The 14,633-nt window shown below is 39.1% G+C and overlaps 1 protein-coding gene across 1 annotated transcript in view; it reads right to left on the minus strand.

Moving 5' to 3' along the window:
* Positions 1 to 14,633, minus strand: part of LOC136885140 (uncharacterized) — a 33,241-nt gene that overhangs the window by 14,917 nt on the left and 3,691 nt on the right. The window contains exons 2-3 of the mRNA XM_067157609.2: positions 8,258 to 8,496; positions 1,194 to 1,292 (exon numbers count right to left, since the gene is read on the minus strand). Coding sequence (XP_067013710.2) covers positions 1,194 to 1,292; positions 8,258 to 8,496 — 338 coding nt within the window. The remainder of the gene's footprint in view (positions 1 to 1,193; positions 1,293 to 8,257; positions 8,497 to 14,633) is intronic.

Consider the following 14,633-nt stretch of genomic DNA (forward strand, 5'->3'; position numbering starts at 1 on the left):
GTAGTTCTTGTGTTGATTAAGTTGAATATCGAGAATGTTCTATGGCTGATATACTTTGTATTGGTATGTTATAAGAACTCTTGTCATTAAAATTTGAAAATTGAGTACTGTGCAATTCAACTGTTGATGTAGTCAGGTAAGATTTATATATACAGCAAGATAGGGTTTAATTTTAGAGCAGTTGGTGGTGACACTTCTCTCGTCTATGCACATTATATGGTTGTTATTGTTGTTGCTGTGGAGGTTGTGTACCAATATGTTTGGAGATTTGTTGTGTTCTGCTGCGAGTACGTCTGGGGCTCCAGGAGCAACGCAACATGAACTCAAATTTTAATAGACATTTTTAAAATATACCATGTTTTAATGTGTTTAATGTGCTATATTTTTTTTTTAGTGTCTTATGATGTGGCATATATATTTTAATGTGTTTATGTACTCATGTCCATACTCAATCAATAGGTTTTAGTTTATTCTAACCATCACCACTTTTAATCAGAGATATTTTAATGCAACATACTGCAATATATTTTACTTCCATTTTTCATTAGACATCCGGATGCTCTTACGTAACATCTTTGTAATTTTGTCCTATGACTGTAAATTTGTGTGCTAGCTGATGATGGCCAAGATAGGTCGAAACCGGTACTAGTGCAATAATTCATTCACAATAAATGTATTGATCGGTGGAACATTTTTCTTGTCTATTACAGTGTAGGGAGAAATGCGTCCGCTTGTCACCCGGCGGCCCCGGGTTCAATTCCCGGCCGGGTCAGGGTTTTTTAATTATAAATGATTAATATCCCTGGCCTGGGGACTGGGTATTTGTGTCGTCCTTAACGTTTCTTTCCTCACATTCAACACTTAACACTTCCACAATTACAATTGCATGCAGGTTCATAACGTATGTTGCAAGTAGTGGCAGAAGATCTTTAGAGGTCGACGCCACGAACAAATAGCATTAAAAAAAAAAGGGATTAGAATAATTTATCATGGGGAATGTTCAATAAATTTCCAAGTTTCTTGAAAAATTCAAGAAAAGGATACGTAAAATACTGATAGGGAATCTGCCGCCTGGGCGACAGCCCTAAATGCAGATCAGTAGTGATTGATTGATTCAATGAATTGCTAGTCACTCTATGGTTAAAACCTACTTAAAATTAAATCCCTTATCCATATTTCTGTTTAAAACAAACCTTCTGATTCTTCCCCAAGCATTGGACTTTTTCTCTGAACCACTGAAGACTATCCTCAGGAAGCCAAGAGTATTCAAAATTGCTGGGTGTTGAAATAACCTGCAATACAAAGAATACATTATCACATCAAGAGCAGCCAAGCAAACCTGAACATGTCAAAAACAAAAATCTTACACTTAAGTAAACATTGATTTTGATAAAATCTGTTTCTCAACTGAAATTTGATCAAAACTTATCAAATCCTCCTAATACTGAAGGTCTTTAACAGTAAGATTATTCAATCTGTTGAAACAGAAAAACCTGAAAAAGACACAGGTATTGTATTGGGTCGATGCATAAGTTTGTGCGGTTCTTATTTTTTATATTATTTTACTGTCATTGTCACACACTGTAACTCACAATCACTCAGTGATGTATTCACCTTCACTCTCTATGGCCTTCTGCCAAAGTTCAGGAAGCAGTTAAATGCCTCACCTGTAAAACTGTTTTGGTATTGACTGGAAGAAATCTGTTAGCCATCGGTCAAGAGAAGCTTTGTCAGGAAACACTTGCCCCTGAATGCGGTTAGAAAGAGAGAGGAAAAGATGGAAATCTGAGAGGGCTAGGTCAGGGTGATACGGAGGATGAGGAAGAGGTTCCCAGCCAAGTTCAGCAATCACACTTTTGGTCAATTGTGCTGTATGCGGACAAGCATTATCATGGAGCAATAAGACTGGTTGCTGTCTTTGTCTTTTGTTGTCAGTAACAACAGCAAACCGTCTTAGCTGGTCACTCTACACAGCAGGGGTAATAGCTACATTTTTCGGAAGAAGTTCGTGGTGAAGAATGCTATCTTTGTTCCACCAAACACACAACATGTTTTTCTGTGGTCAGGCACTATCCTTGGCACGAAGAGTTGCTTTTTTTGATGGGCTGAGCCACTCTTTCCTATTCTTCATGTTGACATACAGGCACCATTTCTAGTCACCGGTGACAATGTTCGAAAGGAATGCTTCATGCCTATCACAAGCCAACTGATGCCGGGCAAGCAATGACGAACAGATGTTTACTCGTTGATTTTTGTTATTGTCACTTAGCACATGTGGTAGCGATAAACCCAATTTCTGTACTTTACCTGCAAATGGCGTACAATAGTTGACTGATCACATTCAAAAATCTTACACCATTTCCCGAGTTGTTTGACGAGGATTCTCATGAAGCAACTCATTCAAGCGATTTTCATCCAAATCTGACGGTCTTTCAGAACGTAGATCATCAGACAAGTCAAACAGTAGGCCTACTGCTTGAAAGCCGGAAAACATTTTTGTGCTGTTCTTTCAGCAATTGTTTCATTCCAGAACAATTCACAAATTGTTCTCGCAGCTCCTGCTGCACTGGATCCTCGGTTAAACTCAAAAAGTAAAATGTGTCGAAAATGCTCACTTTTCTCAACTTGACATTCCATATCCGTTTGTTTGAAATGCACACCTGTGTTTCACAACACAGAAACTTCAAACTCAGTTAAAACAATGGAATAAACGATAAGCACTCCCTTCACGCCACTATGTTGCCAATCCAAAATAATACCGCACGCACTTATGCATCGACCCAATATAGAGGTCTAATCTGTACTTAAATGCTTTACTTTTTAGGCAATTTCTAAATTTTATTTAATTATATGTTAGTTTTGTAATTAGGAACTGATAAGATTTCTGGCAATATACTAAAGACAGTGGGTTGTGAAATACAGTCAAAACCAGTTATAATGACTCCGAAAGGACTGCCAATTAACAGTCGTTACAGGCAATAGTCACACAAACCGTTTTTGTTGTTGTTGTTGTTGTTGTTGTTGTTGTTGTTGTTGTTGTTGTTGTTGTTACTAAAAATGCCACAATTGTAAGTTTTAGGCCACACACTCAGATGGTTAACTAACATAATAAAGTTAAAAATTCAGAAAACAACTAAAATAAGAACTGTATTTGCAATACAGCTATTTATGGAATGGGACTGAGGGTCAGTTTGACATTGTGTTACATGTAAGCTTTGCAACTCATTCTTTGTGATTATATCAGACATGTTTGCAAAATCAATAACTGGTTCAATAGAAGGCAGTTTGGGTTTAGAAAAGATTATTCCACTGAATCTCAGCTTGTAGGATTCCAGGAAGATATCTTAGATTCATCAGGTCAAATAGACTGTATCCTAATTGACTTATCTAAGGCATTTAATAGGGTAGATCATGGGACATTACTGACAAAAATTAGTACAATTGGTCTAGACAAAAGAGCGACTGAATAGATGGTTATATTTCTAGAAAATAGATCTCAGAGAATGACAATAGATTAAGCAATATCTGATCCTGAAATAATTAAGAGGGGAATTCCACAAGGCAGTATTATTGGACTTTTATATATTTTTATATATATAAATGATATGAGTAAAGAAGTGGAATCAGAGGTAAGGCTTTTTGGAGATGATGTTATTCTGTATAAAGTAATAAATAAGTCACAAGATTGTGCAAAAAACCTCGACAAGGTTGTGAGATGGACAGCAGGCAATGGTATAATGATAAACGGTGTTAAAAGTCAGGTTATGAGTTTCACTAATAGAAAAAATCCTCTCAGTAATAATTACTTCATTGATGGGATGAAAGTTCCTTATGTAAGTAGCTAGGTGTTAATATAAGGGAAAGATCTTCAATGGGGTAAACATATAAACGGTATTGTAAATAGAAGGTAAAGATCTCTCTGCATATGGTTGTGAGGGTATTGAGGGGTTGTAGTAAGGATGTAAAGGAGAGGGTATATAAATCTCTGATAAGACCCCAACCAGAGTATGGTTCCAATGTATGGGATCCACACCAGGATTATTTCATTAGAGAACTGGCAAAAATCCAAAGAAAAGCAGCTCAATTTGTTCTGGGTGATTTCCGAAAAAAAAGTAGTGTTGCACATAATTTGATCCGTATCAAGACTCAATAATTGTGAAGAATTTAAAGGCCTTTGAGAGTCCACCTACTCAATACAAAATACCCTTTATTTATTTGTTTACTAAGTTGTATTTAAAATATATATTAATAAAATTTGGGAAGAAAATGAAATCTCCAGTGTATGGAGACAAGGAGTGATTATTGTACTATTTAAGAAAGGTGACCAAAAGAAGTGTAACAACTATAGAGGTGTAACCCTTCTATCTCATGGGTTAAAATATATATGGAGACCATCCTGGAGAGAAAATCAGAAAATTTGTTGAACCTAAACTTAAGGAAGAAAAACATGGATTTAGAGTGAACAGATCAACGCTAGACCTCATTTTCTTGACAATGCTCTTTGACAAATACTGGGATAAGAATAGAATGGTTATAGTTGTATTCTTAGATATTGAGAAGGCATATGATCATGTACCATGTAAGCACATATGGGAATGTCCGAGACGTAAAGAAGTGCCAGATTAAATTATAGCTCGAGGCAGGTCAAACTGTTTTGAAACCAAGAGCGGAGTCCAACAAGGATGTTGTCTATCACAACTTATCTTCATTACTATAATGGATGAGGTTATACAAGCAGTGAAAATGAAGGATCAGACAACAAATGCACTTGTATTTGCTGATGATGTTATGCTGTGCAGTGAGACAAATGCAGAAGTTCAAACTAACCTAGATCTTTGGCAAGAAGAATTTGAAAGAATAGCAATGACAATCAGCCAAACTAAAACTGTCGGTTTACTGATGAGTCAAAATCCTGACGCAGTCCACCTGCGAGTGCAAAATGAAGAAGTAGACATTATCAATAACTTCAAATATTTAGGGAGCTTCGTTTCTTCTGACAATACCATAAACCAAGAAATAGGCAATAGAATACAACCTGCATCAAAATTCTACTACTCCGCTCAACAGTTACTTTGGGATGACTCGTTTCCCCTAGCTTGCAAACTCTCGCTGTACAAAACATATCTTGCCATTGATGCTTTCACGGCCCGTACTTATAGACACGATACTGTATAAGCTTTTGGGCTTATGCCGTGTCAAGAAAATAAGGTGAAATTCTTTAAGTTTTGCAGAGAACTGTGCTCTGCGTCCTCAGAAGAAATCTCGACTCTCCACGAGAAAGGCTTCTTAAACAATGACTCTTTAAAATTTAGACGTTATAATAGAAGTGGAAATGGCATGTTCATTTGCCACCAGATGGCTCCCAGAACGTAGCACAATGCTAGCATTCGAAGCGGAAGCTGACCGAACCATCAGAAACAGTCTAAGCGGTTCACATAACTTGTGTATGTATCATATCACATTGACAGGTGTATGACATAGATACAAGCCTGGAATGAAACATCTGGCAATGAGGAACGTAAGAATTTGGAGAAGACCGAGACGAAATAACAATAGTGAAAGTGTTTTCCAAATTAAGCAGATTACGATGGTATGGACATATGGGAAGGATGGCTCCATTTAGGACTCCAAGACCTTACTACGAAAGGAATGTTGTTGGTAAGAGGCCCAGAGGGAGGCCTTGTGATAGTTGGGAAAAGCAAATTTTCAAAGACCTTGCCAAACATGATGTAAATTGGTAGCAAAAGGTAGAACATCAACTGTGGATGGATGGGATGAACTGGGGAGGCTTGTACACATCTCTAGCCAGGCTACGGTTGAAGATGTCCTGCAGTTCAGGACAAAACATGTCCCTGTGTTAATGTGACATAGTAAACAAATAAATAAAGTGTATTTTGTATTGAGTAGGTGACTCCCAAAGGCCTTTAAACTCTGCACAATTAAAAGAGTAGTGTTACAAAAATATTGCAAAGTTTTTGCTGGGAAATCTCAGGAAGAGGGAGACAAGCTGCTCGATTAAGTGGTATGTTCTGTGCAGTCAGTGGAGAGTTCCCGCGGAATCACATTAGTAAACAAATAAGTTTGAGTGGTGTTTTTAAAAGCATGAAAGATCACAATATTAAGATAAAGTTGGAATTCAAGAGGAAAAATTGTGGAAAATATTAATTCATAGGAAGAGGAATTAGGGATTGGAATAATTTACCAAATGAAATGTTCGATAAACTTCCAAATTCTTTGCAGTTATTTAGAAAAGGCTAAGAAAACAACAGATAGGGAATCTGCCACCTGGGCAGCTGCCTTAAATGCAGATCACTGAACTGATTCTTTTGATAGATTGAAGAATCTAACATTTATTGATTGAATAAATCAAAAATGAAAAGAAATGGCTTCCACTGTAACAAAGAAATAAAAAATCGAAGGTGCAGAAATGTGAGCTAAAGCAGACATGTCCCAGTGGTCGGCCCATGCAAATGACAACGTACGAACCACCAAACATCACAGGCCAAGTATTTGCCAAATGTCTTCCTGCATCCCTACACCTTGCAGGAAGAAGTTCTGCTAATGTCTCAGCAGAAAAACAACAGGCCTTGCTAGCATTGAAGCAAAAACAGACAAGTCACTTGTGGTTTTGGGAAAATCCAAACATGCTAATTTTTACACAACATTATTTGTTATTGATTTTTGAATCATGTCAGTTATACGGAAACCTTCCCTGCATCAATAAAAACATGTCTGCAAAGTCACACTTTTAAAAGCTGCTATCCAGTTGCTAATTTTGTTTCCTCCTGAAAGACTGGACAGACATGTTTAGTTTAGCCTGAATGCTCCTATCATGGTTAAGAGTGCTGATTTTTGAGATGGTAGAATTACACTAAATGCTTATAAAAGCTTGTTAATTTATATTTTCATTTTTTACAACTACTGGTAAACTAGCTTGTAAGGTGTTAAGATAAAGTGCAAAATATTTACCAAAATGCAATATAAATGCAAAACTGATGATATTTTAAAAATAAAACATTATCTATGTTTCCTCTTCTGGAAACTTAGAAAGAGGAGTTTGTGTCTCCTTGGAATGCTTGCAAATGTCCAAGCAGCTTTGCAATCATAGAATTCTTACTTATTTGTCCTCCTAGTTAATTTTTATTCTTTTACAATTGGCTTTACGTCACACCGACACAGCTAGGTCCTATAGCAACGATGGGAGAGGAAAGGGCTAAGAGTTGGAAGGAGGCGACCATGGCCTTAATTAAGGTACAGCCCCAGCACTTGCCTGGTGTGAAAATGGGAAACCACGGAAAAACATATTCAGGGCTGCCAACAGTGGGGTTCAAACCCAATATCTCCCGGATGCAAGCTCAAAGCTGTGCGGCCCTAACCGCACGGCCAACTCGCCCGGTCCTCCTAGTTTAGACTATAATATGTTACAATATTTACTTAAACAATGAACACTTGTAAATTTCTTTCAGTATCGAGCAAGTGGCCACCACCTGACAAGGACCCTGTTTAGCACAGCAGGCCCCCTGGGCCTTGAGGCTGACGAGGTTGGATCCCTCGCTGAGTCCAAAGGAAAAACCAAACCTGGACGGTAACTGGATTAAGAATGAATAGGAGCGAAATGTAGCCTTGTCACCCAAACGTAGTCACCAGGAGCCAATGTGGACACTTCCGTTGCAACTGGGGAAGTGATCATTCCTCCCCTCTCACTCACGCCCCAGCTCTTGGATTTGTCTGCATACACAACTAATTTAGTGAGCAATTAAGAGTTTGTGTCATCAGATATTAATTGCGCTTCTACAGGCTGCTGCGCGAGTCTCCTTGCTGTGGTGCTGTACTAAGCGGTTAACAGCATTGAATGACATTTATTGAGTATTTCTGATAAGTATTTCTTTTAATATTTTAAGAAATTAAATGAAGTAGGTGATAAAACGACAGGGTTTGTACAAATTGTATTTTTATATAATTCCTAGTTTTGGGGGCTAAAACAGAATTTCTTTTTTTTCTCCACTCAGTGGGGGTGAGTTCTTTGAAATCATTTTTAAAAAATCTATGTAAACAGTTGATAGGGAATACGGTATGCCATCTGGGCGACAGCCTAAATGCAGATCAATGATGATCGATTCAGCAATAAGTTTAATGTCTTTGTCCCCATATTTTGAAAATAACACTGGCAATTAAACCACGGGCGACTAAATCTTGCGCTGCAGGGCAAGAGCGGCACATTAAGTCAGTTGTTGTTGAACGTAAGTGGAGTACTTACATCTTGGTACAGGTTATATAATTCTCCCTCCTTCGCCTTGAGGAAGGACTTGGCTGTCTCTAGCTGCGTCAGAATACGCCTGATATCTTGAATTCTAAATTTTTCGATCTTCACATTCTTAGGAATGGAAAACTTTGCAATGCCTGTACCGCAAGACAAGCTAAACACTTCTGTTTCTTCATCTAGTGTATCTTCTGCCGCTACGACGAAGAGGACAAACAGTGCTACGACCACAGAACCTGCAAAAAAATATGTATATAAATTAGTAAAAGATGGTTAGACTCAGTTTATTAGTGTTTGAAGGGATGAACTATGGACGAGGCCACAGCGATAGTTAGGAACAGAGGAAACCTAACATAAATGATTTGGGATACATCCTACGAGAGTGGTCAGTTGACGCAACAAGTAAGTCAGAACATTACTGTCGTATAACGAATTTGATTCTTTTTGCGTATTCCTACATAGTAACAGCGATTGGGAATAAGAAGTGGGGGGGTGGGCGGGAGGATGGGTGGAGGTACATATATAAAAACTTTGTCTTTAAAGCAACAAAATGGTCAGCTTTAAGATGCTCTCTGAGATAATTTTGATAGAGAGGTAAAGGATGACAGTTTACCAACTTAATTGCGATAATAATAGTTTCTTCAGATTTTCATTCAATACTATACAATAAAACTTTCACTAAAGGAACAATATTACACATGTATTACAATTATACAAAGGGCACTAGGAAAGTTTTGCAACACACAAAAACGGTTGGCTGGACACCCCTGTTATGGTGAGGGGTGAAAACCAGTCTAGAAGACAGCAAAGTGCGACCTTCACACCAGTTGTTACCAAACAGTGGGATTGAAAGCAATTTAAGATGTCAGTGTGGTCTAAAGGTGAATATCGCGCAATTATCCGCTACAATTTTGCTCGTGGATTAACTGTTGACCAGTGCCTGGAGCAAATGACTCCTGTGCTGGGGAAAGACTATCCACATCGGACAACAATTATCCGCTGGTACAAAGAGTTCCAGAGGGAAAGTTTGGGGGTGAAGACGATCCTCATTCTGAATCAGTGACTGAGGAAAACATTGAATCTGTGAGGAAAATGTTGCAGCAAGAGAGTCTGTTGACATATCGGCAGGTAGAAGAGACCCTCCACATCCCTGCACCAGCTATTCATTCAGTTCTACATGACCATCTCCATATTAGAAAGGTTTGTTCCCTTTGGGTGCCCCATTCACTTTCAGAGGAACAAAGGGCACATCGAGTGAAATGGTGCCGAGAAATGCTAAAACAGTTTGAAAATGGGACTTCGCGTAACGTCAGTAGCATCGTTACAGGTAACGAAACTTGGCTTTATTATTATGATGTCCCAACAAAATTCCAGAACAAGGTGTGGCTGTTTGAAGGTGAGGGTACTCCTGTGACTGTGCGAAAGTCAAGGTCAGTGAAGAAAAGGATGGTTGCAGTATTCTTCACTAAACGGGGCATCCTGACTCGGGTTGTGCTAGAAACACAAACGGCAGTTACTGCGAAGTGGTACAGTGAGACTTGTCTGCCTCCGGTCATCCTGGCTCTCAAGCAGCTCCGTCCAAGTTCACGACTCTTGCATCACGACAATGCTCCAGCACATCGTGCTAATGTAACAATGGATTTTCCTGCCAGATCAGGGTTGACTGTGCTTGATCACCCTCCATACAGTCCTGATCTTGCCCCATATGACTTTGCACTCTTTCCAGAAGTGAAGACGAAGCTGAAAGGGTGGTGTTTTGCATCCGACGAGAAGCTGGAAGCATGGGATCAAGAGTGTGAAAATGTAACTGAAGAAAAGTGGAAGAGTTGGTTCAGTGACTGATTTTTACATATGAAAAAGTGTATTAAGTGTGGTGGAAATTATTTTGAAAAAGTCTAAAGCGTTCACTCACATTGCAAAACTTTCCTACAATTAAAAATCAATGAGTAATTGATTACACACTAAGAGACTAACAGAAACTAAAGAGACAGCCAGACTGACGAATGCATGCGGCGAGCAGGTGAATCATACCTCAGTGTCCGTGACCTGGCCAAAAAAAATTACCCCTGCTACCCTTCCTCACAGAACATGGTATACGTTGCTGCGCAAGTCCCCGCTACTTGCTGAGGTGCTATGCAGATCGGTTAGCACAGCAAAAGATATTTTGTGCGTATTTCCACTAATAATTTTGTTGATAATTAAAGGAATTAAACAAAAGAATTGCCTCATAAGACAACAGGGCTTGTATAGTACAAATTGCTTTTTTAATAATTCGTATGACTAGTTTCAGCTGGCTAAAATGGAATTTAAATGTAAGGTTTTCTCTATAAATTGGAGGAGGGGCGACTTCACCCCCCTTCCCTCATCGCCACTACTGTTCCTGTAAACTCACGTTATGCTTAATGAAAACTTATAACTTTAGTGTTTGAAAATAAGATGTTTCTGGGACACGAGAGACAACAATTACAACAAAAATGTTTCACATACAAAGTGAAAAGAAATTAAGGAACAATTGGACGCTAAAGACGTGAGAAATTCCCTATAGTATCAGGATTGCAATGAACTGCATACCAATTAATTAACTAATAAACACTACATTGGGACTGTATCTCACCGACAGAACTGACAAAATAATTTTTGAGTCAAGTACAAGCAGTGCTGCTTTTCTGCTGGTATGCAATGGTGACCAGAACGAGCAACTCCCCCCCCCAACTTTTGAAAAACAGAACTGTGATTTATTGACAGAGAAATTTATTAGTAATATTCCAGCAGATGGCAATGTGTTCACGAATTGAATTTTCAGTTTTAATTCTCGCAAGTTGTTACCGTCCTTATATGATTCATAGGCTTTATACGTTGGCAACGCAGCCAGAAAAATGAATTTACCTATAATAACATACAAACGTTGAAAACAAGAAAAGTGGCTGGAACTGATAAGATTTCTGGGGTATACTACCATATCTGAAGTACTTATTTGATTACTGTTCGCTTGAAGGAGCTATACCAAATGAACGGAGAGTTGCTATAGTAGCCCCTGTATATAAAGGAAAGGGTGATAGACATAAAGCTGAAAATTACAGGCCAGTCAATTTGACATGCATTGCATGTAAGCTTTGGGAAAGCATTCTTTCTGATTATATTAGACATGTTTGCACAATTAATGACTGGTTTGATAGAAGGCAGTTCAGGTTTAGGAAAGGTTATTCCACTGAAGCTCAACTTGTAGGATTCCAGCAAGATATAGCAGATATCTTGGATTCAGGAGGTCAAATGGTTTGGATCACGATTGACCTGTCTAAGGCATTTGCAATATTCAGATGTTCACATGAATTTTAAATAAAGCAATTCAATCATTGTTCAAACCCGACTGTCGGCAGCCCTGAACATGGTTTTCCGTGGTTTCTCATTTTCACACCAGGAAAATGCTGGGGCTGTACCATAATTAAGGTCATGGCCGCTTTCTTCCCACTCCTGGTCCTTTCCTGTCCCATCGTCGCCATTAGACCTGTCCGAGTTGGTGCGACATAAAGTAACTTGTAAAAAATAAAAAAAGGAAGTTTTGAGCCTGTTTATAACTCTCGGCAGTCAGTTTTGGTAAGTAGGCCTACGATTGGCGATTGAGTTGTAAATATTAGTAAATTATTTGGCCCTAGGAACGAGATTATTTCTTAATATTGTGACGGTCAGAGTGTTCTAGTTATTATAATATTGGAATATGCATTTCTTGTGTGTGTGTGTGTGTGTTCGTACCATGTAAGTGTATTATTTTAATTCCTTCAGATTTATAAACGAAATTGTGTAACTTCTTCATATTATTATTATTATTATTATTATTACTATTATTATTATTATTCATTGTAATAATATACAGTGCAACCTTGTACTACAAAATAAACTTGTAACTTTCCTTATTAATTATTGAGGGGGGGGGGGGGAATTCTTAGCGCTACTACTGCTAAGGACAGCCGACGGTGGGATTTGAACCCACTCATCTCCCTAATGCAGAGCTTGGTTCCATAGCTGTAGCGCGATAACACGATGGTTAAACCTCTCCAAAGTATAAATAGCTGTATACTTCACTACGCCTTATTCGAAGATTCAAATATCCAAAGGCTTCTGAATTACAAACAGATTAATCACTAGACTGCATGCCAACATCCGGGATTCAATTCCAAACCTTTCCGCAGTAAGGGCATATGACGCTATTGATGGTTATTTGTCTGTCGGATGGCGACGTTAAGCAGTGAGCAGACCAGTTTGTGCTATTCGAGAGAAGTAAGCTATTTGCCGGCACCTAATTTCACCCTCTCCCTTCCTGCTATCATTTCATCTCATTAACTCCTCTGAGGAGGTTGACGTCAGGAAGGGCATTCGGTCGTAAAACTCGCTATAAATCTTCATCTCATTGCATACCCGACCCCGTAGAGAAACGGGATGAGGGTTGGACATACATAAATTCAGTGATTATTCTATAGGTAGCACCAGCAAATTCAACATGAGCAAACACATCTTACAAAGTTACAAGTATAGATAACGTGACTGGAAGTAGGAAAGGGGGCCTGCCATTAGAATGAAAACTTTGGAACTTGATTGTGATGAGCAGTAGGAAATGGGGCCTGCCATTACAATGAAAACTTTTCAACTCGATTGTGACCAGCAGTAGACAAGGGGGCCTGCCATTGCAATGACAACTCTCCAACTTGATTGTGACCAGCAGTAGGAAATGGGGCCTTCCATTACAATGACAATTCTCCAACTCGATTGTGACCAGCAGTAGGAAATGGGGCCTGCCATTACAATGAAAACGCTCAACCCAGACTTTACATGGCGACCTTCCCGTCGTGTTTTTCGGGTAATCTAAGAGCCATGCAATATAATAAAATCTTACTTGTTACATGTACACTACTTCACCTAGAATTCTGTATACAGCATAGAATTCCCTTGCAAATCAAGGGTACGTCAGCTAGTTATAATGTAACTTAACCCAGTGGTATTCCAACTTTTTGGCTGATGTAACCCCAAAATCCAATTGCTTTATCTTCTTACCCCCCAAAGTAAGAGTATGTTGCGATTTTACCAGAAATAGCAAAATTATTGTTGCTGTTTGCGAAATAATATTAATAAAAGTAATATAATCATTATCTCTCCCAGCTTATCCTACTTGCATAGAGTACATGCATGCCCTGATGCATGAAAGAGTTGTGGCCGGAGATTTACGATCACATGCTCTTCCTGACACCAAGGAAGTTTCTACTGAAAATCTCACCGCAGGAACACCGGGAATCAAACCACGGTCACAGGGATAACAGACAAGCAACTAAGCCGCTACACCACACTGTTCCCCAATAATAATATATATGTATATATCGCCGGTGGGCGAAGAAAACCTCATAAAGAACTTCGGAATAAACTTTACAGAAGCAACCCAAAACTGAGCGGTGTGCAATGGCCGAATAACTATTTCTGCCAGTACAATGAAAACTCCCCAACTCAATTGTGACCGGCAGTAGACAAGGGGACCTGCCATTACAATGAAAACTCTTCAACTCGATTGTGACCGGCAGTAGGCAAGGGGGCCTGCCTTTACAATGAAAACTCCCCAGCTCAATTGTGACCGGCAGTAAACGGGGCCTGCAATTACAATGAAAACTCCCAAACTCAATTGTGACCGGCAGTAGTCAAGGGGAACTGCCATTACAATGAAAACTCTTCAACTCGATTGTGACCGGTGGTAGGAAAGGGGGTCTGCCTTTACAATGAAAACTCCCCAACTTAATTGTAACCGGCAGTAGACAAGCGGGCCTGCCTTTACAATGAAAACTCCCCGAGTCAATTGTGACCGGCAGTAGGCAAGGGGACCTGCCATTACAATGAAAACTATTCAACTCGATTGTGACCGACAGTTTTCATTGTAATGGCAGGTTCCCTGAACTACTGCCGGTCACAACTGAACTGAAGAGTTTTCATTGTAATGGCAGGCCCCCTTGCCCAATGACAGTCACAATCGAGTCTTTTGTTCCCTTCTCAGGCAACGCGGCAAGCCTTCACAAGGCAGATGGAGAAACGTGGTTTTCTCATTAGCTTTCATTGCCTAGCATCAATATATAATAAAATAACATGCCCTAACTGACTGACTCACCATCGCCGACCCAAAACTACTAGACATAAAGAAATAAAATTTTGGGGATGCATCTATATTAGAGTGTAGGTGCTCACTGCGGGAGGATTTTACGATATTCCATCGCTAAGGGGGTGAAAAGACGGGTGAATTGTTTAAATGAGTACATCCATATCTCAAAAAGTTAAAAGTTTTCAGACGTCTAAATTGCTATTTGGTATCTCCTTTAAAAATACAGAAACACGTAATTTTTCG

This window comes from Anabrus simplex, chromosome 13, assembly GCF_040414725.1.
Source record: "Anabrus simplex isolate iqAnaSimp1 chromosome 13, ASM4041472v1, whole genome shotgun sequence".
Classification (NCBI taxonomy): Eukaryota; Metazoa; Arthropoda; class Insecta; order Orthoptera; family Tettigoniidae; genus Anabrus; species Anabrus simplex.